General features: G+C 34.0%; 5 protein-coding genes across 8 annotated transcripts; 4 read left to right on the forward strand and 1 right to left on the reverse strand.

Annotated features, from left to right (window-relative positions):
• The first annotated feature begins 5 nt into the window (after positions 1 to 5).
• Positions 6 to 2029, forward strand: LOC130665856 (uncharacterized). Its single transcript, XM_057466470.1, has 3 exons — positions 6 to 242; positions 301 to 443; positions 1482 to 2029. The coding sequence occupies exons 1-3, from the start codon at positions 89 to 91 to the stop codon at positions 1896 to 1898; spliced, it is 714 nt and encodes a 237-aa protein (XP_057322453.1). The 5' UTR covers positions 6 to 88; the 3' UTR covers positions 1899 to 2029.
• LOC130665852 (bile salt export pump-like) lies at positions 1986 to 8151 on the forward strand. Its single transcript, XM_057466465.1, has 12 exons — positions 1986 to 2054; positions 2117 to 2550; positions 2790 to 3471; positions 3779 to 3904; positions 3965 to 4330; positions 4391 to 4577; positions 4634 to 5421; positions 5785 to 6023; positions 6087 to 6435; positions 6507 to 6710; positions 6779 to 6925; positions 7924 to 8151. The coding sequence occupies exons 1-12, from the start codon at positions 1986 to 1988 to the stop codon at positions 8137 to 8139; spliced, it is 3807 nt and encodes a 1268-aa protein (XP_057322448.1). The 3' UTR covers positions 8140 to 8151.
• Positions 8152 to 8175: 24 nt separating this feature from the next.
• On the reverse strand, positions 8176 to 10073 carry LOC130665855 (protein pelota). Its single transcript, XM_057466469.1, has 5 exons — positions 9766 to 10073; positions 9428 to 9671; positions 8648 to 9318; positions 8470 to 8576; positions 8176 to 8373 (listed from the first exon to the last, which is right to left on the reverse strand). The coding sequence occupies exons 1-5, from the start codon at positions 9804 to 9806 to the stop codon at positions 8279 to 8281; spliced, it is 1158 nt and encodes a 385-aa protein (XP_057322452.1). The 5' UTR covers positions 9807 to 10073; the 3' UTR covers positions 8176 to 8278.
• A 1330-nt stretch (positions 10074 to 11403) lies between these two features.
• On the forward strand, positions 11404 to 17762 carry LOC130664538 (splicing factor 3B subunit 1). 4 transcript variants are annotated; one of them, XM_057464485.1, is made up of 6 exons: positions 11404 to 11660; positions 11848 to 12113; positions 12636 to 12762; positions 13779 to 13858; positions 14003 to 14170; positions 14248 to 17762. In XM_057464485.1, the coding sequence occupies exons 1-6, from the start codon at positions 11633 to 11635 to the stop codon at positions 17527 to 17529; spliced, it is 3951 nt and encodes a 1316-aa protein (XP_057320468.1). In that variant the 5' UTR covers positions 11404 to 11632; the 3' UTR covers positions 17530 to 17762. The 4 variants fall into 4 exon arrangements, with proteins under 4 accessions (XP_057320468.1, XP_057320471.1, XP_057320469.1 ...); XM_057464488.1 differs by lacking the exon at positions 11404 to 11660 and adding an exon at positions 13395 to 13463 and having other exon boundaries at positions 12092 to 12113; positions 12636 to 13081; positions 14248 to 17761; XM_057464486.1 differs by lacking the exon at positions 11404 to 11660 and having other exon boundaries at positions 12092 to 12113; positions 12636 to 13463; positions 14248 to 17761.
• A 3958-nt stretch (positions 17763 to 21720) lies between these two features.
• Positions 21721 to 24023, forward strand: LOC130664939 (kinetochore protein Nuf2-like). The gene is made up of 3 exons (XM_057465140.1): positions 21721 to 22145; positions 22224 to 22966; positions 23053 to 24023. The coding sequence occupies exons 1-3, from the start codon at positions 21990 to 21992 to the stop codon at positions 23477 to 23479; spliced, it is 1326 nt and encodes a 441-aa protein (XP_057321123.1). The 5' UTR covers positions 21721 to 21989; the 3' UTR covers positions 23480 to 24023.
• The last annotated feature ends 164 nt before the right edge of the window (positions 24024 to 24187 follow it).

Genomic DNA, 24187 nt, shown 5'->3' on the forward strand with positions numbered 1-24187 from the left:
ATTTTTCTGCTCTCGCGGGTGATCTGATCTAAAATTATTCGATAATTAATTAATTGGGATAAATTTAATTAATAAAATAACTTTTGAAATGTCAAAAGATCTGGCGTCATTTAAAAATGATGTTCATAAAATATTTAATAATATTTTTGAATTAAATGACATGATCACTGCTAAGAATTTGATGATCTGGGTTGTCTTGGTGCTGATATCGACTGTGGTGATCATAATACTTCGATTATCTGGTAAGTTAATTAATTATTTTAATTACAAATATGAATTATAATTAATTTTGTCTTGCAGAGATTTTAAAACCCAGAAAATGTTTTCAAGTATCGAATAAATTATCGCGGGAGAAGATAAATATTATTGCTGATGGAATGGCCAAGGGATCAGTTATGCTAAATCATATCAAAAGTCTGCGAGCACTTCATGTTGCTACTGAGGTATCAAAATTTTATGTCTTCATATTTATTTATATGACAAAGAAATTAAAAATTGATTTTAATGAACTGCTGATTCTTAGGAAGGATTTCTTGCAAACATTAGAATTTAGTTTTAGTTCCTGGAGAATTCAGTACACTGTAAAAAATTTGCGGGTTGAATTAAAATTTAAATCTCCGCTGAAAACACAAACTCCGTATGCGGAGTGATTTTTTTTTAAACCCCTGGTGAAAATTTTTCGGACTTCTGTCTGAAAAACTCAGTTCTAGAGTTCAAAAGATTTTTTCAGAATTCTAAAGACTTTTTCGGACAAAAGTCCGAAAAATTTCCACCAGGGACTCCAGCTCCAAGTGACGAAGTGAGTTGGGGTTTAAATAAAATCCGTATCTACTCTGAATTCACTCCCGATTTTTTACAGTGTCATTGATTGCTGCTAGTGAGAGTCATGTAAACTAGTCTCGTTTTAATTTTTTAATTATTTAATATTTTGAATTATCTATCACCGGAAAAATTCATTTATAAGGTAAAAGACCTAATACCCGACCAGGGAACTAGTGCTCGATCACTCCATATATTTGTAGGGTAAGAGCACCAGTACCCAGCTCCTAACCAGTAGCCAGCCAGTCATATACTTTAACATTGGCTCAAAATATATATAGATATAATTTAACATGAGGTGGCTGGCTACTGGTTTGGGGCTGGGTACTGGTGCTCTAACCCTATATATATATATATATTCAGTAAAATTTACTAAATTTAGATATACAAATATATGAGTGATCGGGTACTAGTTCCCTGATCTGTACTAGGTCTCTTATCATAAAGTAAAAAAATAAGATGGAACCATTCCAGAAATTACACCTCAAACTTGGGGTAATAATCAGACAATTGTTACTGAGGAAGTCGCAATAAACTCGACGAAAATGCCAACAGGAATTAAAACTCTAAAAAAAAGTTCTAGTGTTTACAAGAAGTCCTTCGTCCTAAGAATCAAAAGTATACTTTAGACACGAACTAAAAAAATTTCTGTATCTCTTCAGAGATGCTACTTGAGAAGAAATGCCAAGCTTTGCATCGAAATAGTGACCTACTGCCCTCACTTGATCAACGTAAAATTGGGCCCAGAGGGCCTGACACCATTCCACCGTATTTGCAACCACGGACACGCTACCTTGATGTCTTTCATGCTGTCAAAAGGTGCTGATCCCTGGCTGACAACAGATTCCGGAGAAAACGCACTCTGCCTGGCTATAAACTGGTGCATAAAACACCCAACTGGATCTCTAGACTGCGTCTACATGCTCCAGAGACACGGCTGCTCACTAGACAACACCAACAAGTGGTTCAGGATCTACCTGCGAGGTGCTATGCTGACTGATCACAAGAAACTGGTCCACTGGTTATTCGATCAAGCTGCTCCGTTGGCTTCTCGTTCTTCGTCATTCCCTTTGTACTGATTTTAAACATTTCATTCCAAGCTGTATTCAATTTTAACAGTCATTTGTTTAATTTTTTTATAATAAGTAATTATAATTGTAATTATAATGGAAAGCAGTAAAACAAATGTCAATAATTTAGATTATTCGGATACAATTCAATGTACATTACCACAAGTAATTGATAAATTATTTAATTAATTGAAATAATAAAATTAATAAAATATTTAAATTACTAGTTTTCATTCGCATCATGCCGAGACATCAGTCAAATAATAATTGGTTTAATATCAGCGATTTTAACTGGAATATGTACGCCAGGGATAATAGTTCTCTATGCGAATTTAGCGGAAGTATTTCTTCAGTACGAAATCGCCTTGACAATGAGTTCCTACAACGACACCACAAGAATACCAGTAGGATTACGTAAAATTTCTGAAGAAGAAATAACGCCACGTGAATTGGCATCACGAGCTCTTAAATTTTCTACCTCATCAGCAGTTCTAGGTCTAGCTCAGCTTATTTTTACATCAACGTTCGTTGGTTGTTTCAATAATTCAGCACTGAGTCAGGTGTGTCGAGCTAAAAATATTCAATTTAAATCAATATTGCAGCAAAATATTTCATGGATAAGTCAACAAGATCCTGAGGAATTGGCATCAAATAGTATCAAGTAATTGATTTATCAATTAATCAATTGTTTGAATGTTACCGGGTGCTACTGTAATAAATCGGGAATTAATTCCGAGTGATTACTGATTTTATTTAAATCCGCATTCACTCCGATTCGGAGTTTCAAGGCAATTAAATGAATGCGCTCCAGATTTACTCTGGATTTAATCCACGTTTACTCCGCAGATTTTTTAGGGTGTAGATAATCTAGACACAAATTAATCAGTTTGATATTTACAGGAATATTGGATACTTGCAGACAGGTTTAGATGAAAAAGTTGGAAATTTCATAGCGACTTTATCAACAATAACTTCATGTATTATGGTCTCAATGTACTACGGCTATCAATTAACAGGGACATTACTCGCAGTTGTCCCAGTAATCGCCGCTATAATAATCGTAACACGTCGTGTAATTGATTACGTTAAGAAACAAGAAGCGAATCACTATCGCATGGCCCAGGCGATGGTCAAACAGACATTGAATCACATGAGATGCGTCTGCGCTTACTCGAAAGAAGAGTACGAGGTCAACAAATACATAAGACACCTGGTACCTGTCGAGCAGTGCGACATCCTGAAGGGAACAATTTTCAGTGTGACTGGTGCTACGCTCTGGATAATCATCTACGGGATGTACGGGTTTGCTTTCTGGCAGGGTGCCCAGTTGCTGAGAATCGACAAAAGCTATTCCGTTGCTTCGTTGATTATTGTTTCGTTCTGCACACATATTGCGGTTTTCTATATATTTCAAATTCCTCTGTACGTTCACTTGATGCGGAAAGCCAACACTGCTGCTAGAAGGATTCTGATGATGAGCGGAAGTACTTTGAAAATTGAAGGCGCTGAGCCTACTGATGTCGGCTCGAGGATCATTGTCTTCAATAATGTCACGTTCAGATATTCACTGACTGGACAGGCGGTAAATTTTGAATTTGAATAATTTCCCCACACAGGAAAAAATAATTTCTTGGCGCAAGAAATTCAATTATAAATTGAAAACAAAAATTTTCTTAAGACAAGAAAAAATTTCTCGGTTCAAAAAATTTTTTCTTGCTCTAAAAAAATTTATTCTCGTTTCAAGAAATTTTAAGTGTTCAATTTATAATTCAAAAAATTTTTTGAGGCAAGTAAAAATTTTTTTGGGACAAATAAAAATTTCTTGCACTAAGAAATCCTTTTTTTCTGTGCATGTAAATAAAATAATAATAATTATATTTTACTTCCAGATACTGAGGAATGTGTCATTTGACATCGATCGGGGGACAACAGTTGGTATTTTTGGATCCCAGTGCTCAGGCAAGACAACTTTGCTGTCGCTGATTCACCGATTTCATTTTCTACAACGCGGCAAAGTATTTGAATACAAGTAATATAATTTATTGGTCAGATAATTGTGATTTTAAAAATTGTAGATTAGCTTCAATGGAATGAATACTGAGGACATTGATCTGTCCTGGCTACGAAAGCAAATCGGGTTTGCTCAGCAGTGTCCAGTGCTGTTTGGAACGACCATGATGGAAAGTATCACCTGTTTAACGACCTGCAAAAGCATTGAACGTGTACACCATGTCGCTGAAATCGTTGGCATGCATTCGTTGATTACCGAACTACCTCAAGGATACAACACTCCGCTTACTTGGGATCTTCAGGTGGATCTGAGACAGAGACTTGCGTTAGCTAGGATTTTATACCGCGAGCCAGAGGTTCTGATGATGGACGATTCGTTGTCGGCACTGTCGTCAATCGATGAAGAAAAGATTTTCAATGACATTAAACAGGTTTATATTTTTTTGAATATTTATTTATCAGGAAATAAGTAAATTATTTTTCGATTTTAGGCATACAATGAACTGACGATTATTATCGTAACAAATAATCCAAGAATCCTAGACAAAGTTGATAAAATTTTGTACTTAAATGATGGAAGCATTGATGAGTTTAATAGCACTGGAGATATGATCCAAGCATATCCAGAAATTGATAATTTGATTGTTGAAAAAGATGGGAAAGTTGATAATTTTGAAGGTTTGTTTTTATTATCAAAGCCTTAGCGATTATCATAATTATTGATGTTTATTTAGTCGAAACGATGGCAAAGTGTCGGGACCAGCAGCCATCATGTGCTGCAGTATTCCCCCGAACGTCAAGTTTCTTCGGAAGAAGTTATCAGCAATTGCTCCGTTCGGGGCTGGTCCAAATCGGGCGATCGCAGGCATTTCTTCAGGCGCCGAACGTGGCCACGTACTCCATAGAGAGCAGGACGGTCGTTTTTAAGAAACTAATTAAATTTCTTCTGCAAGACAAACGACGATGGCTGCATTTACTGTTCGCGAGTCTCGCTTCCATCATCCTGGGTCTCAACGCGCCCATGTACACAGTCCTCTACGGCGAAACACTGAGTCTAGTTGCTCTATTCGACACTTCCGAACTCTTGAAACGCTACAAATTCTTCACGACGATGTTCTTTGCCGCTGGATTCGTCGCGAGCTTCTGCAAAATCGTCCAGGACTCGATGCTCAGCTTCGTGGACAGCAAACTGATGACGAGAATACGCAGAGAGACGTTCAGGAAATTTTTGCAGAAGAACATGGAGTGGTTTGACACTGAAGCGAGGACTATTTGCGAAATTCTCGGGGTGTTGAGGAAGCCTCCAGAAGCTCAGCAAGGATGCGCTCGGAGACTAGTATTTTTGATAGAAACTCTGGCGTCCGTTACTGTCAGCATTATGCTCTCGATGTTCTATCACTGGAAACTGGGTCTTGCTTCTCTTATATTTACACCTATGACACTATCAATTTTGCAATTTAATAAGCAATTGATAACAGAACGGTGTCATCATATTGCTGCTAGTTTGAATAAAGCTAAAAAGGTACGACGATTAATTATTTTACTTAGAATAATAAATTTAGCTTTTGATCACAGAATCTCTGATTAATTTTTTTTTTGGGGGACCGATTGGCCCAAAATGAATTCTATATCATCCGTTGGCACAAGAATAAGTAAAATAAACTTAATTAGTGGGCAAAAAAAATTTTTTCGCGACCCGTGATGCGTTACAGCATCTCACAGCGGCTCACAACACAAAAGGAAATTTTTTTTCCAAGGACCAATTGGCCCAAAATGATAACTCGAAACCTGAAATCGTCTTCTCGCACAAAAATACTATATATATCAATAACGACTTTATTTTATCTAAATTTAAAAAATGACTAAAACACAAAAATTATTCCAGACCATCATCGAAGCGACAAGAAACGCCGAAGCAATAGCGGCATTAAATTTAGAGAATAAATTCATAGACTTTGATGAGGATGTTGACAACTTAATAACCAGTAATCAGAATAATGTCAAGCTACAGGCATTCGTCCATGGCTGCTGTGTTGCATTACCCCAATTTGCATACTCAGTCGCGGTATTTTACGGCGGACATATGCTAAGTCGCGAGGAAATTGACTCGGCGACTGTTTTCAAGTATTTATTACACTAAAAAACTCTCATAACTCCAGCATAACTCACTTTCTTCAATTTTTTCAGAGTCGCGGAGGCCATAATCTTGGGTACTTTGTTAGTTGGTCATCTAGTTTTGCCGATGGAATCAACCTCCCAAGAGATCGACATTTCCGCGAACTTCGTCAACATTCTCGACGATGTCACTCAATTTAAAACAGAGCAAGTTAACAGACTACCAGAACTGCGGGGGAAAATAATTTTCAAACAAGTGTCATTTGGTCATTCGTATTACGCGGCAATTCCTAAGTTATACGAAGTGAATATCAACATAGAGCCCGGAGAGCTCGTCGCCTTTGTCGGCAGATTGCATTCTGGAGTCTCCATCCCCATTCAATTGCTCCTGGGATTTTATAAAGCAACTTCCGGTGACATTGTAAGAGATTTTCCTGACAAATCTTTACTTTATTTTGAATATTCTTTGCAAATATGAATTTTTTTCGTCAGTATTTTGATGACCAGCAGCTGAATGATTCAAATTTAAAAGAACTGAGACGTCAGATGGGTCTAGTTGAGGGAGAGCCGCGATTTTTCAATGAATCCATTGCTTATAATATTTCTTACGGCGGAAATCGTAAAATGTTAGCCAGCGAAATTATCGCTACTGCCAGACGTGTTGGGTTACACGAATTTATTTCTTCTTTACCTAAAGTATTTTATATTTTTATTGATATTAAAATTATAAAATGCATGTTATCATTAATTATTAAAATATATAGGGATACTATACAGTTTTGGACGAATCTGAAGTCCAACTGACAACCAGTCAAAGGATAAAATTGTCTCTCGCAAGAGCTCTGGTAAGAAATCCCAGAATTTTACTCTTTGATAATTTGAAAAGATGCGAATCTGAAGAAGCGCAGCAAGTAATTAATTAAAATATTATATTATATATCATATATCTTAGGGTGGGGCAAAAAAACCGACTATTTATTTTTTTTCGATCTCACATGAAAATTTGTTGGTTTACGATGTTTTGAGAAGCCTCTCCAAAAATCAGTTCGATAAAAAATTTCCAAGAGGTCGCTCACGAATTTTGAAAATATAAAAAATGATCGAAATTAGGATTTTTTTGTTCTAAATTTCTTCTTTCTCGTGGCAGCTGTAGTTTATATTCATGAAATCATGACTACGCTGAAAATTTCAGCCCAAAATTTGAATATTTAAACCTCGCTCAAGAATTTTGAATGTTTCCGAGTGCTGTCTTTTGGACGTTTTTGAGCGACCCTTAAATATTAATAATAAAACTTCTCGATTTTTTCACCATCAATTTGCATGATAATGAATGAAAATATAACCCGAGAAATAGAAATATCAAGTTTTTTACATACTTTTTTATTTTTTAATTCAATTTGTAGGTTTTTTCGCATACTCCAAACTTGCCAAATTTTATTGTTTAAGACTGTCCTGTATATTTTTGATTATGCAAAAGTTATATTTAAGTGAAATGACAATAATTGAGTTGTAAAAAAATATAAAAACTAATTTAAACTATTAGTTACATATTGTCAGTTAATATTCAAAATTCTTGAGCACCGTTCAAATATTTAAATTTTGGGCTGAAATTTTCAGCATAGTCATGATTTTACAAATATAAACTATTGCTGCCACGAGAAAGAAAAAAATTTAGAAATAAAAATCCGAATTTCCATCATTTTTGATATTTTCAAAATTCGTGAGCGACCTCTTGAAAATTTTTTATCGAGCTGATTTTTGGAGTGATTTCTTAAAACATCTTAAACCAACAAATTTTCATGCGAGATCGAAAAAAAAAAAAAGAGTCGGTTTTTTTGCGCCACCCTAATATATATATATATATATTTGATAAATAAAATTATCAACTCAACGGAAATCATTTTTACAGCAACTACAAGATGTGATATCTTCTGTATCAGTTGGACGGACGTGTATCGCGTCGACCCACGACCCGCTTTCGGCAACGCAAATTTTTTCGCGAATTATTTTTATAAATCGAGGATATATATCAGAGTGCGGAACTCATGAGGACTTACTTAAAGCCAATGGGTACTACACTAGTTTCTGGAGAGAAGAAAAAAAAATCAATGAAAAAAAAAATTAATTATCAATAAATTATTCAAATTATTTATACAATAAGTTAACATATATAATTTATAATTATTAAGACACTTTAGTAATTCATTATAAATTAAATTGCCATCATTATAAAACAATATCAACAGTAGTAAAAAAAAATCATGTTAATCATCTGAAGAATCACTGTCATTACTCTCGTCTTCCAACTCTGGCATTGGAAATCTTAAAATTGCTGCTACACCCGTAAGTTGATCAAGTTCTAGATAATAAATTCCGTTATTTTTTTTTTTTTATCAACTAAAATTTTTTCTTTGATAACTGATTCAAGTTTTACAAGTGAAAAAAATAAACTTACGTTCTCCAGACACGTGCATACTTGAAAATATCTTGACATCTCCATTGGCATCCCTCACACTTTCAACTAATTCGACATATTCTTTTCTCGTCGCAACATCTTGGCACCTGGGAAACAAATCAAATCAATAAATCAATCAATCAACAAATTAAATTACAACCTTACAAAAATATGATACCTGAATAATTTATCAGAAATAAGCAGAGTTTCAACAGCTTGAGCAGCAGCAGCCACCTGGACGTGTTTCTTCCCATAGAAAGCTCTCGCGGGATCATTTTGCAGAATAGCGTAAAACTGTTCCAGAGCTTTCACTTCACCTGCAGCTTTGGTGTCGGCCATTCTGGCGACCACTGCAGGATCAGCCAGGACTTCTTTCAGCGAGTGCTTGAATCCCGAGCTCGCGTGGACCAGAATAAACTTGCTCTTGTTGTCCAGCAGGACTTTGTTGTCAGTCTTGATCGCCTGCTGGATCATGTACTCCATGAACTGATCCTTGACGAACCCCGGGCTGGCGATGATCACACACTTGACGATATCAAAATTAACATGACGCAGAATCGCCTGGACGACGTTCTCGTAAAACCGATTCAGTCCTTTCTCGTGCTGCGACACCATGCCCTTGCGCTTTCGCGGGATGACTTGATCGATCTTGGCACGGACTATTGTCATGTTTGAAGTTATCAGACACACGTGCGCTATTCCTTCCTGCATAACTACCGCAGCTACGTCGGCATTTTGAGTCGGATCGCACGCCATGTCTATTCTCTCCAATGCTATCGAGTCCCATTTTATTTTTTTCAGGGTAAATTTCCGGTTCTGTTCAATGTCTAGGGTATGGTACTGACCCATCTGTAGTTAAAATAAAAATTTACAGTAAACGGAATTAAACAGGACGATTTCTGACGGTTAATTACTCAATGACGTTGCTCATTAAGTCTGTTGATGAGAAATTTAATACCTTGACGTATTGATTCTCGACGATGTTACGTCCCTTCAGTCTTAGAACACATGCCTGGGTATCGAAGTCTATATTTTCTATCTTAATTGTCAGTGTGGTGCGGACTCTGGTGCTGTTGGTACTTCCTGTAGAACTTTCGGTTTGAACTTTGCGGATTGTGGACCCGCAGATGCAGTCTCCTTCTGCTATGAGATTGTACGCGTGCCACATGTCCTCAGGATTTTCGGGAATGAGACAAACGCTTCTAAATAAACCCACGGGAAAATTTACTTTTTAAATTCTGAATGATTCCATATGGAGTAGACTTATAAAATTAAAATTAATTTTTGACAGCTTACCCGCCACCATCTCTCTCAATGTTTCTTGCCACCAGCTTCATTTTGACGTTTTGATTTAAATTCTGTAGACAACTGGAAATTACGTCGATAAGTGATGGAAATTTGTTGGTATCTACAGAAGTGTCGGAAATTTAATTATTTAGTAAATTAATTTCGGAGGTTGAAATAAAATATTGCAAAAAAAAGTATTATCTTCTTATTGATTGATTTTTGTGATTTTTTAAATGAAATTGTCCATTTTTGTAATTATTATTTGTAATTTTTTTAATGACAATTAGGTTAGGTTGGAATTAGGTCCATAATCTTGAATCTCATGATCAAATTTTAGGGTGGAATTTCATGAAAGCGCGCGGGTATTGACAGCGAATCAAAATTTAAATTTTAATGGCAGGATAAAGTCCTCACGAAGAGTCTATAGATAATTAGGACGTCCTGTTTAAAAAAATCCATGGAAAATTAATTAAAAATCTATAGAAACTCAGGACCTGTCACAGTCTAAGAAAATCCATCGAAAATATAAAGAAAATCTATTGAAAACTCAGGACCTGTTACAGTCTAAGAAAATCCATCGAAAATATAAAGAAAATCTATTGAAAACTCAGGACCTGTTACAGTCTAAGAAAATCCATCGAAAATATAAAGAAAATCTATTGAAAACTCAGAACTTGCCACCGTCTAAAAAAATCCATAGAAAATACATGTATCTGACAATTGTTAATTTTCAAAATTTCGAAATAGGTGAATTAAATAAAAATAAAATAAAATTTTAAAAACACACATTTATAGAATTCGAAAATGAGTATGTGCATTTTTTTTTATTTTTATATTTTTGATTATTTAATTCGTTTATCTGTAGTTTGAAATTTGTCTCATATATCTGCTACATTCACACTATGATCCTGAATTTAAGTGATCCTGAAGTTAGCAGACAATTAACAATTTTCTGATTTTTTATTTTAATAATTTGATTAAGAGTCGGCAGTACTAAACGAATTTTCGAATTTTACTTTTCTAATTACATTTTGAATAATTGCGCCACTCGAATGATGAAAACCTTCCGAAAAAGTTCATCTTTTACATTTTTTCGGAAGCTATAAAAATTTCTGTAATAACAATTGATTAATAAATTAAAAGAAAAGTAAAATTCAAAAATTCGTTTAGTACAGCCCAGCCTTAAAAAAAAGGAAAATTAAAAATATGCACATGTAGAAAATTGAACAAACTATAAGTGCAATTTTTTAAAATAATTTTTTTTTATAATTTACCGTTTCTATAAAAATCCAAAAATTATCAGACGTCAGCCAATTTCAGTATCATGAATTTAGCAGACAATTAAAAATTTTTGAATTTTATTTCCAACTAGTTAATTGCAAAAATTAAAAAAACTAAAAGTATGCACTTGTAGAAAATTTAAAAAACTAAAAGTGCAATTTCTTAAAATATATTTTTTTTTAATAATTTACGATTTTGAAAAATTCCAAAAATTATTAGATGCCGGCTAACTTCAGAATCATTTCACACTCATGTAGTTGTTGCAGCCCAGCCTTAACTTTTACACTTCTGCAGTTTTAAAACCATTGGTCTACTCAACTAATTACTACCCATCCTGCTTACATCAACTCTACCCCCTATAATTACAAAACCAAAAGCACAAACGTTTAATTCATATTTAATGTCGTTGTGTATTCCAAGTGATGGGATGTTAGCATTAAATAAATAAACATTTAAAAAAAAAATAATTAAATTAAAAAACGTGACTATAAAATAAATCTAGACAAGTGCTGTCAAAAAAACAGAGCCATAAGTTTCAGTAGCATCGTAAGTTAACTTTTATTGGAGACCAACAATTCCAGACAACGGCTCTACCATGGCCTCCATTCCACGTACTCACGAAGGTATAAATTCATTTAATTATTAATTTCAAGTTCGAATATTTAAATTTATTCTCATGTATAAATTTCATTATTTTTTTACTTTTTCAAATTTGATTTATAAAAATATCAGTGAAACAAAAAACAAACAAAGTTTGAATATTTAAAATTGAGGTTAGGATGCAATTAATTTAAAATTTACATGTTACAGATATTGAAGCCCAGATTCGTGAGATCCAGTCCAAGAAAAAAGAAATTCAAAATGCAGTGTCTGAGAAAGAGCAAGTTGGACTCGGGGAAACAGGATTTTATGATCAAGATATTTATGACGGATCAAACAACAAATTTGACGGATATGTTACGTCAATTGCTGCCAATGATGAGATTGATGACGAGGATTATGAACCCAGTACATTTAGCTCTAATAAAAGACCTGGTTACACTGCACCAGCTGCTTTACTTAATGATATTGCCCAGGTATTTATAATCATCATCATCTTGCCCTACTGTCAATAATTTTTCTCATAATTACAAGACTTGGTCATGATCCTGATGTTAGCAAACAGTTAAAAATTTTTGAATTTTTCTCGGCAATTTAAATTCAAAAAATAAATTTTTTAAAAATATGCACTTGTAGGAAATGTAAAAAACTACAGGTGCAATTTTTTGAATTTATCGTTTTGGAAAAAATCAAAAAGTTATTAGACGTCTGCTGACTTGGTCATGATCCTCAAATTAACAGACAATTAAAATTTTTGAATTTTTTTTTCAACAAAATAATGAATTGCAAAAAAAAATTAAAAAATATGTACATGTAAGAAATTTAAAAAACTACAGGTGCAATTTTTTTAATTTATCGTTTTGAAAAAAAGTAAAAAATTATTAGACGTCTGCTGACTTCAGTATCATGACTTGGTCAGGGAATTCCGCGACATTTTAATTGCCATCCTGTTTAATTAATTAATTAATTAATTTATTTATTTATTTATTTATTTTCAGAGTGAAAAAGAATATGATCCATTTGCTGATCGGAGACGTCCCACAATCGCCGACCGTGAAGATGAATATCGTCAAAAACGTCGCCGTATGATCATATCGCCAGAGCGAGTTGATCCATTTGCTGACGGTTTGTATTTTTTAAACTAAATAACCACTTAATTTTTATTATTTTCTTTTTTAAGTAAAAAACTCATTAATTGAAGTTTAAACTTTATAAAATATTTGACTCGCTGTTAAATCTTACGCTTCAGTAGAATTTGAATATAAATTTTGATTACTCAGTTGTCAATTGTCAGTTTAAAATATTAGTTTTGTGTGAATGTATGATGAATGAATGTGTGTTTTTACTTAATAAATATACCATACTAATGTATGAATTTTTTTTCAATCTTAGTGACGATCAGCACATTTGGAATCATCCACTTTCCCAGGATACTTTGTCGAAGGTTAAACAAAACCGACAATTGAATTGTTGTTATCACGCGACAAAGCTTGCAATCGACATTTCTTTCTCCTTTATATATTTATTTATCACTCATATTTTCTTATCATCATCATCCCTAATGTCTGGACTTTATTTAAATTTTTTATTCAAAAATCTCAATAGAAATTTTTCCACTAAAAGTAAAAATGCGGGAAAGTTTTGTCACCTGATTGCAGGCTTTGATCGCGACCGTTAAATTTATTCTGTTGAGTTCTCTTAGTATGGGTGGTTTTGAATGAAAATATTATTAATAACGAGAATGAGTTAATTTTTAGATGGCTAAAGTTTATAACGATGTGGAAGACATGAGCAGGCGAGTGTTCCTTATGGCCATAAACCATCACGTACGTATTTAATAATGTCCCTGGGCTACTGACGCAACTCTTAATAATTAATTATTTCAATAATTATTTAATTATTTAAATATATTATTTTTATATACCAAGTAATTAATATAAGAGTGAACTCAGTAGCCTCAATTACATTCTCGGACATTGAACACACGATAAAAAGTTTAAACTGGACTAGGAAGTCATTTATTAACAATTTAAATATTTTTTTTTTCTATTTAATATCTATATTTATATTTATATTCTGATGTTATTTATAAAAGTATACTAATTGTTACGTTTTGCGTGACGTTTGATTCCTGGTTACAGGTGGTAAAACTCCAGATATTGGATCACGTGGTTACACGGAGATTATGAAAGAGCAGATGATCAGAGGCGAAGAATCTGAGGTAAATTTTTTAAAATTTTATTTGGGTAATAAAGAGTCCAGTTTACGATTTTTCAAAGACTGAAAGATCAAAACTCGGGTCATGGTCAATTACTGGGTCACTTATTTTATTGTATTGTAATAATTTTTATTTTTATTGTTGTAGATACGTAAAAAAATAATTGAAAAATCTAAAGACGGAACACTAAAATCAAACGGTGAACCTAAACCAGCTCCAAAAAAACGCGGTCGGTGGGATCAAACTGATGATACACCAGTTGCTAAAAAACCTACAGGTACTGCAGCAACACCAACATCTTGGGATAACGCTGATGTAAGTTCATTATTTATTTAAAAAATTTTTCAATGGATTTTATAGTCAGTCATTAATTTATAAATTTATGTTCAAAGGTTACGCCAGCAGCGATACGATGGGACGAAACACCAGGACATGGCAAAGGTGGCGAGACACCTGGAGCAACTCCTGGAGTCAGTACAAGAATGTGGGAAACGACTCCGAGCCATGCGACACCTGGAGCAGTGACCCCAGGACGCGAAACTCCGTCGCACGACAAAGTTATTTCTAGTCGTCGTAACCGATGGGACGAGACACCGAAAACGGAGCGCGAAACTCCAGGTCACAATAGCGGATGGGCTGAGACTCCGCGTACCGATCGGGTGGCTGGTGATTTGATTCAAGAAACACCAACACCCTCGGCGTCTAAGCGACGCAGTCGTTGGGACGAGACTCCGTCTAACCAAACCCCGGGTTCAATGACTCCACAAACACCCGCGACACCTTTGACGACTCCGCACCAGACGACAATAATGACTCCCAGTGCAGTAACACCCACTGGACCCAAAGCAATGGGCATGACGACACCTACACCTGGACAACTCATGTCAATGACGCCAGAGCAGCTCCAAGCCTACCGGTGGGAACGTGAGATTGATGAGCGTAATCGTCCGTTGTCTGACGACGAGCTCGACTCATTGTTTCCTCCAGGTTACAAAATTCTCCAACCACCCGCAGGTTACGTTCCCATTCGTACCCCAGCAAGAAAACTCACTGCGACTCCTACGCCAATGGCGGGAACCCCTCAGGGATTTTTCATTCAAACGGAAGACAAGAGCGCGAAATTCGTTGACAATCAACCCAAAGGCAACTTGCCGTTCATGAAACCCGAGGATGCTCAGTACTTTGATAAACTTCTCGTTGACGTCGACGAGGAGTCGCTGAGTCCCGACGAGCAAAAGGAACGCAAAATAATGAAGCTCCTGTTGAAAATAAAAAATGGAACTCCGCCAATGAGAAAAGCCGCCCTGAGACAGATCACCGACAAAGCGCGGGAGTTTGGAGCCGGGCCTCTTTTCAATCAAATCCTCCCGCTGTTGATGTCGCCGACACTCGAAGACCAAGAGCGGCATCTTCTCGTCAAAGTAATCGACCGAATTCTCTACAAACTTGACGATCTGGTGCGTCCGTACGTCCACAAAATTCTAGTCGTCATCGAGCCTCTGCTAATTGACGAAGATTACTATGCGCGTGTCGAAGGTCGTGAGATAATTTCAAATTTAGCGAAAGCCGCGGGTCTGGCCACGATGATCTCAACAATGAGACCTGATATTGATAACATCGACGAGTACGTAAGAAATACAACAGCTCGTGCATTCGCCGTCGTTGCTTCAGCTCTGGGAATCCCCTCGCTGCTCCCGTTTTTGAAAGCCGTATGCCGGAGTAAAAAGTCATGGCAAGCAAGACACACGGGAATTAAAATCGTCCAGCAGATTGCTATTCTAATGGGCTGCGCTATCCTCCCGCACTTGAAAAGTCTCGTCGAAATTATCGAGCACGGGTTGGTGGACGAGCAGCAGAAAGTGAGAACCATCACCGCGTTGGCTATCGCTGCGCTCGCCGAAGCAGCGACTCCCTACGGTATCGAAAGCTTCGACTCTGTGCTGAAACCTCTGTGGAAAGGTATCAGGACACATCGAGGTAAAGGTCTAGCCGCCTTTTTAAAAGCCATCGGTTATTTAATCCCTCTCATGGACGCCGAGTACGCAAATTATTATACGCGTGAGGTGATGCTGATTCTCATCCGTGAGTTCCAGTCCCCGGATGAAGAGATGAAGAAAATTGTACTGAAGGTAGTGAAGCAGTGCTGTGGTACCGATGGTGTTGAAGCTCAGTACATTAAAGACGAGATACTGCCTCACTTTTTCAAACACTTCTGGAACCACAGAATGGCGCTGGATCGCAGAAATTACCGTCAGCTTGTTGACACCACCGTGGAAATTGCCAACAAAGTTGGAGCATCCGAGATAATAAATCGTGTTGTTGATGATCTTAAGGATGAAAATGAACAGTATCGTAAAATGGTGATGGAGACCATAGAGAAAATAATGGGAAATCTTGGTGCCGCTGATGTTGATTCACGTCTTGAAGAGCAATTGATTGATGGAATTCTATATGCATTCCAAGAGCAGACTACTGAAGATGTTGTCATGTTAAATGGATTTGGTACCATTGTTAATACCCTTGGCAAACGTGTCAAAGCTTATTTACCCCAAATTTGTGGTACGATATTGTGGCGATTGAATAATAAATCAGCTAAAGTAAGACAGCAAGCCGCTGATTTGATATCGCGTATCGCGGTTGTAATGAAAACGTGTCAAGAGGAAAAATTAATGGGTCACTTGGGTGTCGTACTTTATGAATATCTGGGTGAAGAGTACCCAGAAGTTTTGGGTAGTATTCTAGGTGCACTTAAAGCCATTGTAAATGTTATTGGTATGACCAAAATGACACCGCCGATAAAAGATTTGCTGCCGCGTTTGACGCCAATTCTCAAGAATCGTCATGAGAAAGTACAAGAAAATTGCATTGATTTGGTTGGTAGGATAGCTGACCGTGGTCCGGAGTATGTGTCAGCACGTGAGTGGATGCGCATCTGCTTTGAGCTGCTCGAGCTTTTGAAGGCTCACAAAAAGGCTATTCGTCGTGCGACTGTCAACACATTTGGTTACATTGCGAAAGCAATTGGTCCCCATGATGTCCTGGCGACTTTGCTGAATAACCTGAAGGTTCAGGAACGACAGAACCGAGTCTGCACGACGGTGGCCATCGCCATTGTCGCGGAAACCTGCAGTCCTTTCACGGTACTGCCGGCTCTGATGAATGAGTACCGGGTTCCTGAACTGAATGTACAGAATGGAGTTCTAAAGTCATTGTCATTTTTGTTTGAATACATTGGAGAGATGGGCAAGGATTATATTTACGCGGTGAGTCCGCTGCTGGAAGACGCGCTGATGGACCGGGATCTGGTTCATCGGCAGACAGCCTGTGCTGCTATCAAACACATGGCGCTTGGAGTCTATGGATTCGGGTGCGAAGATGCGTTGATCCATTTGCTGAATCACGTCTGGCCAAATGTCTTTGAGACCTCGCCGCATCTTGTCCAAGCATTCATGGACGCAGTTGATGGCCTCCGTGTTGCTCTGGGACCTATAAAAATTCTCCAGTACACTCTTCAAGGTCTGTTCCATCCTGCGAGAAAAGTCAGAGATGTCTACTGGAAAATTTACAACTCCCTTTACATCGGAGGACAGGACGCTCTGGTCGCGGGCTACCCGCGAATTTTGAATGACCCAAAAAATCAATATATTCGTTACGAGCTTGACTACGTTTTGTAAATTGATTACTTGAGTTTGATTGAATAATTATAAACTTAATTATAAAAATTTTAAAATCACGTATTGAAAATATTTATATTTGAGTTTAAGTGTATAGGTCATTTAAATTTATATTATTTCAGTCAATGCTTTACACACAAGTGAATAATAATTATTGATTATTATTGTAATACATTCATGTTAGCTTTTATTTTTAATTTATCATTAATAAATTACTCTATACTTAAGATTAATAATTATTTGTTTTTTTTTTAATTAATAAATCATTTTTACTCATTTATTTTATACTTTCATTCATTTCAAACTTTAATATTTATTATTAATCAAGGAAATTCTCAAACAATTCCTTCCACTTTTTAAAAATATTCAGTCTTAAAACTGCCATAGACGTAATTAAAATTTTATCAATTAATTAATTAGAAAAAAGTTGAAAGTAATTTTAAAAAGTACGAAATTTGATGTAAGATTTTACTGAAATTTATTTACCGAATTTCGTTCTCCTAATTGATGACAATTATGAGTAATTTTTTTTTTTCAATTAATGATTTCATTTTTTCAAATTAAAGGCATTTGCAGACAAAACCCCCTCCCGCCACTTTTCAAAAATATTCAACTAAACTGTCAATGGTTTTAAAATTTAATTAATTGTTAACGTGGTTTCAAATTCGCTGAGGTTTTGATTTGAAAAAAAATTACTTACAATTGTCATCAATCAGAAGTTTAATTAATTAATTAAATTTTACTACAGGACAGATAAAGTCATAGAATTTTTTAAAAAATTGGGGGCACTGAGAATGCGCTTAAAAATCTGATAAATTTTTAAGTAATTTATATACATGTATATATATATTAATTATTGTGAGTGTGAATGTAGCAAACAGTTGCCAATTTTTGAAATTTTAGAATAAATGAATAAAATGTAAGGAGATAAAAAATTAAAAAATGTATATTCAGGTAAACGCGAAATCCGTATGATACTGAAGTTAGCCGACGTCCAATAATTTTTGAATTTCAAAAAAAACAAACTATTGAAAAAAAATTCCACCTGTAGTTTTTTAAATTTTTTATGAGTGCATATTTTTATTTAATTTTTTTGCAATTGATTTTTTGAAAAACAAAAAATGTTAAATGTCTGCGAACTTCAGGATCATAAATATAATTATTAGCCGACGTCTAATAATTTTTTGCCTTTTTTTTTAGCAATAAATTACAAGAAAAAAAATATTTGAAAAATTTGTACCTGTAGTTTTTTAAATTTTCTACGTGTATATATTTTTAGTTTTTGTTTTTTTGTAAATGATTTGTTAAAAAAAAAATCCAAAAAATTTAAATCTGCTAACTTCAGGATCATATTATAAATCCGTACGCGCATTTTTTTAAATTCATTATTTTAATTTATTCCATGATCCAGAAGTTTACAGACAATCGGAAATTTTCGGATTTTTTTTTTTACCGGACAATTAGAAAAAAAAAAAAACTGAAAAAATGCATGACCGTTAAGTTAGCCGACACCCGCCATTTTAAAAATGAAAAAGCTTATAACTTTAGAAAAAAAAAAAATTTTCAAATTTAAAAAAAATGCTCGGGTAGATTTTTCAATTTTCTAGACGAGTATTTTTATAAAAAGATCAAAAAATAACTACTCGAGGTACAATTTGAAATTAAATTTTAAGATTACTTATTTTGTATTCAAAAGGTTTTACAAACCTCATTACTTTTTGATTTTTATATATAATTTTTCGAAATCTAGACGAGTATTTTTTTTATTTTTTACTTTTCCAATTTTTTAATCTGGAAATTAACCGTTTTCGAATAAAATGTCTTGTAATTTAAAAGAAAACAAAAATTTTGAAATTTCAAAAAAATACTCGTGTAGAGTTTTCAATTTTCTAAACGAGTATTTTTTTTAAACGATCAAAAATACTCGAATTGTTATTTTAAATAGAAATTCATAAATTTATAATTAATCAAAAGCTAATTTGTTTTTAAAATTTATAGTCGGAGGCTCCCGTATTTATGACTACGAGAGTGTACTTACGACAGAATTAAAAAGCTTTGACGCTGTTTACAAATTTTGAAATTTCAAATAATATTTTATATATATATATATATATATTAGGGTAATTCATTTCCGCAAAAAATTTTTTTTTTAAGTGCTCAAGCAAAATCTCACATCTCTGGGTCTATATTTTCTATGGGATTTCCAGAGAATTTAACTTGCGATAATTCTATTTTTTTTAAAACTCCGAGTGCTAGGTCTATATTTTTTATGGGATTTCTCTGGGATTTCCAGAGAATTTAACTTGCGATAATTTTATTTTTTTTACAACTCCGAGTGCTAGGTCTATATTTTCTATGGGATTTCTCTGGGATTTCCAGAGAATTTAACTTGCGATAATTCTATTTTTTTTAAAACTCCGAGTGCTAGGTCTATATTTTCTATGGGATTTCTCTGGGATTTCCAGAGAATTTAACTTGCGATAATTCTATTTTTTTTACATCTTCGAGTGCTGGGTCTATATTTTCTATGGGATTTCTCTGGGATTTCCAGAGAATTTAACTTGCGATAATTCTATTTTTTTTACAACTCCGAGTGCTGGGTCTATATTTTCTATGGGATTTCTATGGGATTTCTCTGGGATTTCCAGAGAATTTAACTGGCGATTTCTGAGACTGTTTCAATCGAAAGTAACAGATAATACCGGAGGAAAAAAAATATTAGAGTCCTAGATTGAGCAATCTTCATCGAAAAAAAAATTTCTCACCAAATATGAGCTCTTAATTTCAATGCTCAGTACTTGCCATTAGATTTCAAAGATTTCCCATTTAAAATACACGTAAATTATATTACTTTTTTTTTAACTTTCTAATACTCAGCTGCGTTCCATGATATCCAGGCGGTTTTGGTCGCAAATTGTAGGGCATTTGGTGTTCTTCAAAAGTGCCCATAGTTACTTAGCTGTAATTCCAGCTGTTTCACTTGTGTCCGTTGCGGAACTCATTTTTCCTATGAAATTGACCTTTATTGGCTCGCAGAACATAAACCAATGAAAGTACTTAAAAAATGTTGATAGAAATTTTATAGGAAATTTTATTTCCTTCAAAAAAAGTCCTACGAGTCAAGTCGCTAAAGCCCGAGTTATAATCATTTTAATAATTTGAAAAATATAAAAAAAAAAAAAAAATTATAATTGATATTTTTATTAATTAATTTTTATTTAAAATAACAATTCGAGTATTTTTGATCGTTTAAAAAAAAATACTCGTTTAGAAAATTGAAAACTCTACACGGAGAAAAATGTTGGTTCAAAACCTACCAATTTTTATTATGCTATCGACGAAACTTGAAACAGGAAGGGAAGCATCCAAAAAATTATTATGCTCTTATGAAAAATTATTATGCCGCATCACAATTATTATAATGTATGGAAGCAATTTTTATTAAATCTTATCGATAAGTGTCTCGCGCGTAGTAAGTATTATGATACAGCATAATAATTTTTCGTATGAGCATAATAATTTTTTGGATGCTTCCCTTCCTGTTTCAAGTTTCGTCGACAGCATAATAAAAATTGGTAGATTTTGAACCAACATTTTTCTCCGTGTACACGAGTATTTTTTTGAAATTTCAAAATTTTTGTTTTCTTTTAAATTACAAGACATTTTATTCGAAAACGGTTAATTTTCAGATTAAAAAATTGGAAAAGTGAAAAATAAAAAAAATACTCGTCTAGATTTCGAAAAATTATATATAAAAATCAAAAAGTAATGAGGTTTGTAAAACCTTTTGAATACAAAATAAGTAATCTTAAAATTTAATTTCAAATTGTACCTCGAGTATTTATTTTTTGATCTTTTTATAATAAAATACTCGTCTAGAAAATTGAAAAATCTACACGAGCATTTTTTTTTAATTTGAAAATTTTTTTTTTTTTATAAAGTTATAAGCTTTTTCATTTTTAAAATGGCGGGTGTCGGCTAATTTCACGGTCATAAAAAATGCACATATAGCAAATTCAAGAAACTATAGGTGCAATTTTTTCAAATTTTTTTTTTTTACAATTTACTGTCTAAAATAAAATCCAAAAATATTTAGACGTCTGCTAACTTTAGTTTCATTTTATTTTAAATTTATAAATTGTCTCAAGTCTGCTACATTTACACTCAGAATTTAAAATAATTTTTGCCGAATAATTAAAGTTGTAATTAATTTTTACAATTAATCATTTTTAGTTTAACAAAAGAGCGCGCGATAAGTCAATTCTAGGAATCATATTTGAAATAACTGTCAACAAATACTTCGAAAATTTGAGGTTATGTTTTGTTTAAATTCCAACGGTCACCCAAAGACACTCTCGTCGTTATTTAGCTGAAAATAATTTATTACTAAATATTTAAAAAGTCTATAATTAATAAAATTATCAAATAATCATTTACATCGCGATTTAAAAAAAAACATAATGGATTTTTCACCAGAGTCCGTTCATTCTCTTCTAACAGAACTAGAGTTCCCGGTTTCCATGGAAGATCTTAAAAATCCAACAGAATCATTCATGATTAAATTTATCACCGAATTTTTTCAACGTTTTCACATCGACGTTGCAACTCTAACTCAGGTAATTATTACAATAATCATTAATTATTATTTTTAATAATTATATTAATTAATATTAATTTTCAAAAAAATTTTGCAGCCGGCATTTGATCAAGTTGACGTTTTGAAAGTAACCGGGGAACAAAACGCGTCACATATCGTCTGTCTATTAAATTTATCAGAAGTAATTGGAATAATTGGTGACAAAATATTTGTGAAAGATTTTACAGTAACCGACATTACATCACCGGGATCCAAGCGCACCCGTAAGATACTAAAATTCCTCGCCAACTTTACTCTGTACGCGCAAAATGCTTCTGCTAGATTGCAAGAGGAGACAGACAAAGTATTCGCAGAAGCTGAGCGAATTGAAAATATCAAGAAGAAAACTGAAGAGATTAAGGAGAGAATGAACAAACGCGCTGCTGAGATGGCGAGTATGATCGCCCAGACAGAAGCTATGGACAAAAGGGTCAATGAAATTCGCAGCAGGATGAAGAAGAGACAGGGAAATATTGATAAAGTTTGTCAGCACAACGCAAAGTTGCAGAGTAAAACCAGTAAACTTGAAGAAATAGTTAAAAATAAATACATCGATGTGAAAAAATTAGAGTCTACTGTCGAGCAATTGAAGACCAAAATAGTTGCTGACCCAAATCAAGACCAGTTGAGACTTCAGGAGCTGGAGAAGGAACGTGAGGATAAGGAAGAAAAGAGGATAGCGAGTGAGGAAGCGATTCAGCAAAAGAAACCGATGATTCAACATTTTGAAAAACTTTTACTGTTCATTGCTCAGTTGCACAGCAAACTTCCTGATACATTCAAATTTCAGAAACGTCTGATGTAATTTTTTTTTATTTACTTCAATTGATTGATTTTAATTTTAAATTTAATTTTAATTATTTTGTTTTTTTGTTCTTCATTTTTAGGGAAGAATCAAAACGCTTTGAAGTTTTGGATCGTCAGCTACAGGAATTAAAGGAAGCAATCAGCGTTGAAGAGAAATTATTCCATGAAAATGATGAAGCATTACTGCAAGAAGAGATAAAAAAATATGAAGCTGAGCACGAAAGCAATCTCGTGAAGCTGCGCAACACCCAGACGAAATTGATAAACAAAAAGAAAAGTCTGGAAGAAAAAATAGCGGACATGAAAACTCAGCAGTTGGAATTTTTGTCTGAGCTGGACAAAGTTAAGATAAAAATTGCTGAAAGTGAGAATAAGGTTACAGAATTTTTGAAACAGTCTCAGCTTTTGTGCAACGAAGACATCAAAGACTTCGTCAAGGAACGTCTGGATTATGTTGCCCAATTAGAAGCTCTGGTGCATCAGACAGATCCAGAATCTCCAGTCTAAGTAAAATTAAACGAAATTTTTCAAATCTCGCGGGATTTTTTGGCGATGGCTCCCAGGTTGAAAGGAATCTCAAGGAGAATAATAATTTTTTTTTATTTTATCCAGTATTATATTTTTTTCTTTCTTTCTTTGCGATATATTGCTTGTTAATTTTTTTTTTTTAATACAGTATTAATATAATTTTTTGTTTCTTTCATCAGTTTATTATTTAGTTAAATAATACTGGGTAACATTAATCGCGTTAATTAAAATAACTGTGATAATAATAATAGTCATAGTTTACAGTGGAATGATCAAAAAGGAATTGAACAGTAAATTATATAATTGTGCAGTAAATTAAGAGTAGAATAATTTTTTAAATTTTTCGAAGCTGTAACAATTAAATTAAGTACAATTAAAATAAAATTTTCTATTGAAATAATAATGATTTTTACTTTATTATTATGACGGACAAAATTTGAAGGATTTTTTAATTATTAAATTGATAATTATGCAGTAATTTCATTGGCAGTGTTACAATTCTACTCACAATATCTCTACTCAAGGGAAGTAGCTACAACTCTACTCACTCACAGTTTTTTTACTCAGCCTCAACTCTACTCACAGTTTTTTTTTTACTCAGCTTCAACTCTCACATATTTTAGCCTATCGATAAAATAGCAATTTTTTGTGAGTAGAGTTGAGGCTGAGTAAAGTTGTAAGTGAGTA

Source organism: Microplitis mediator, chromosome 3 (genome assembly GCF_029852145.1).
Source record: "Microplitis mediator isolate UGA2020A chromosome 3, iyMicMedi2.1, whole genome shotgun sequence".
In the NCBI taxonomy this organism is placed as follows: Eukaryota; Metazoa; Arthropoda; class Insecta; order Hymenoptera; family Braconidae; genus Microplitis; species Microplitis mediator.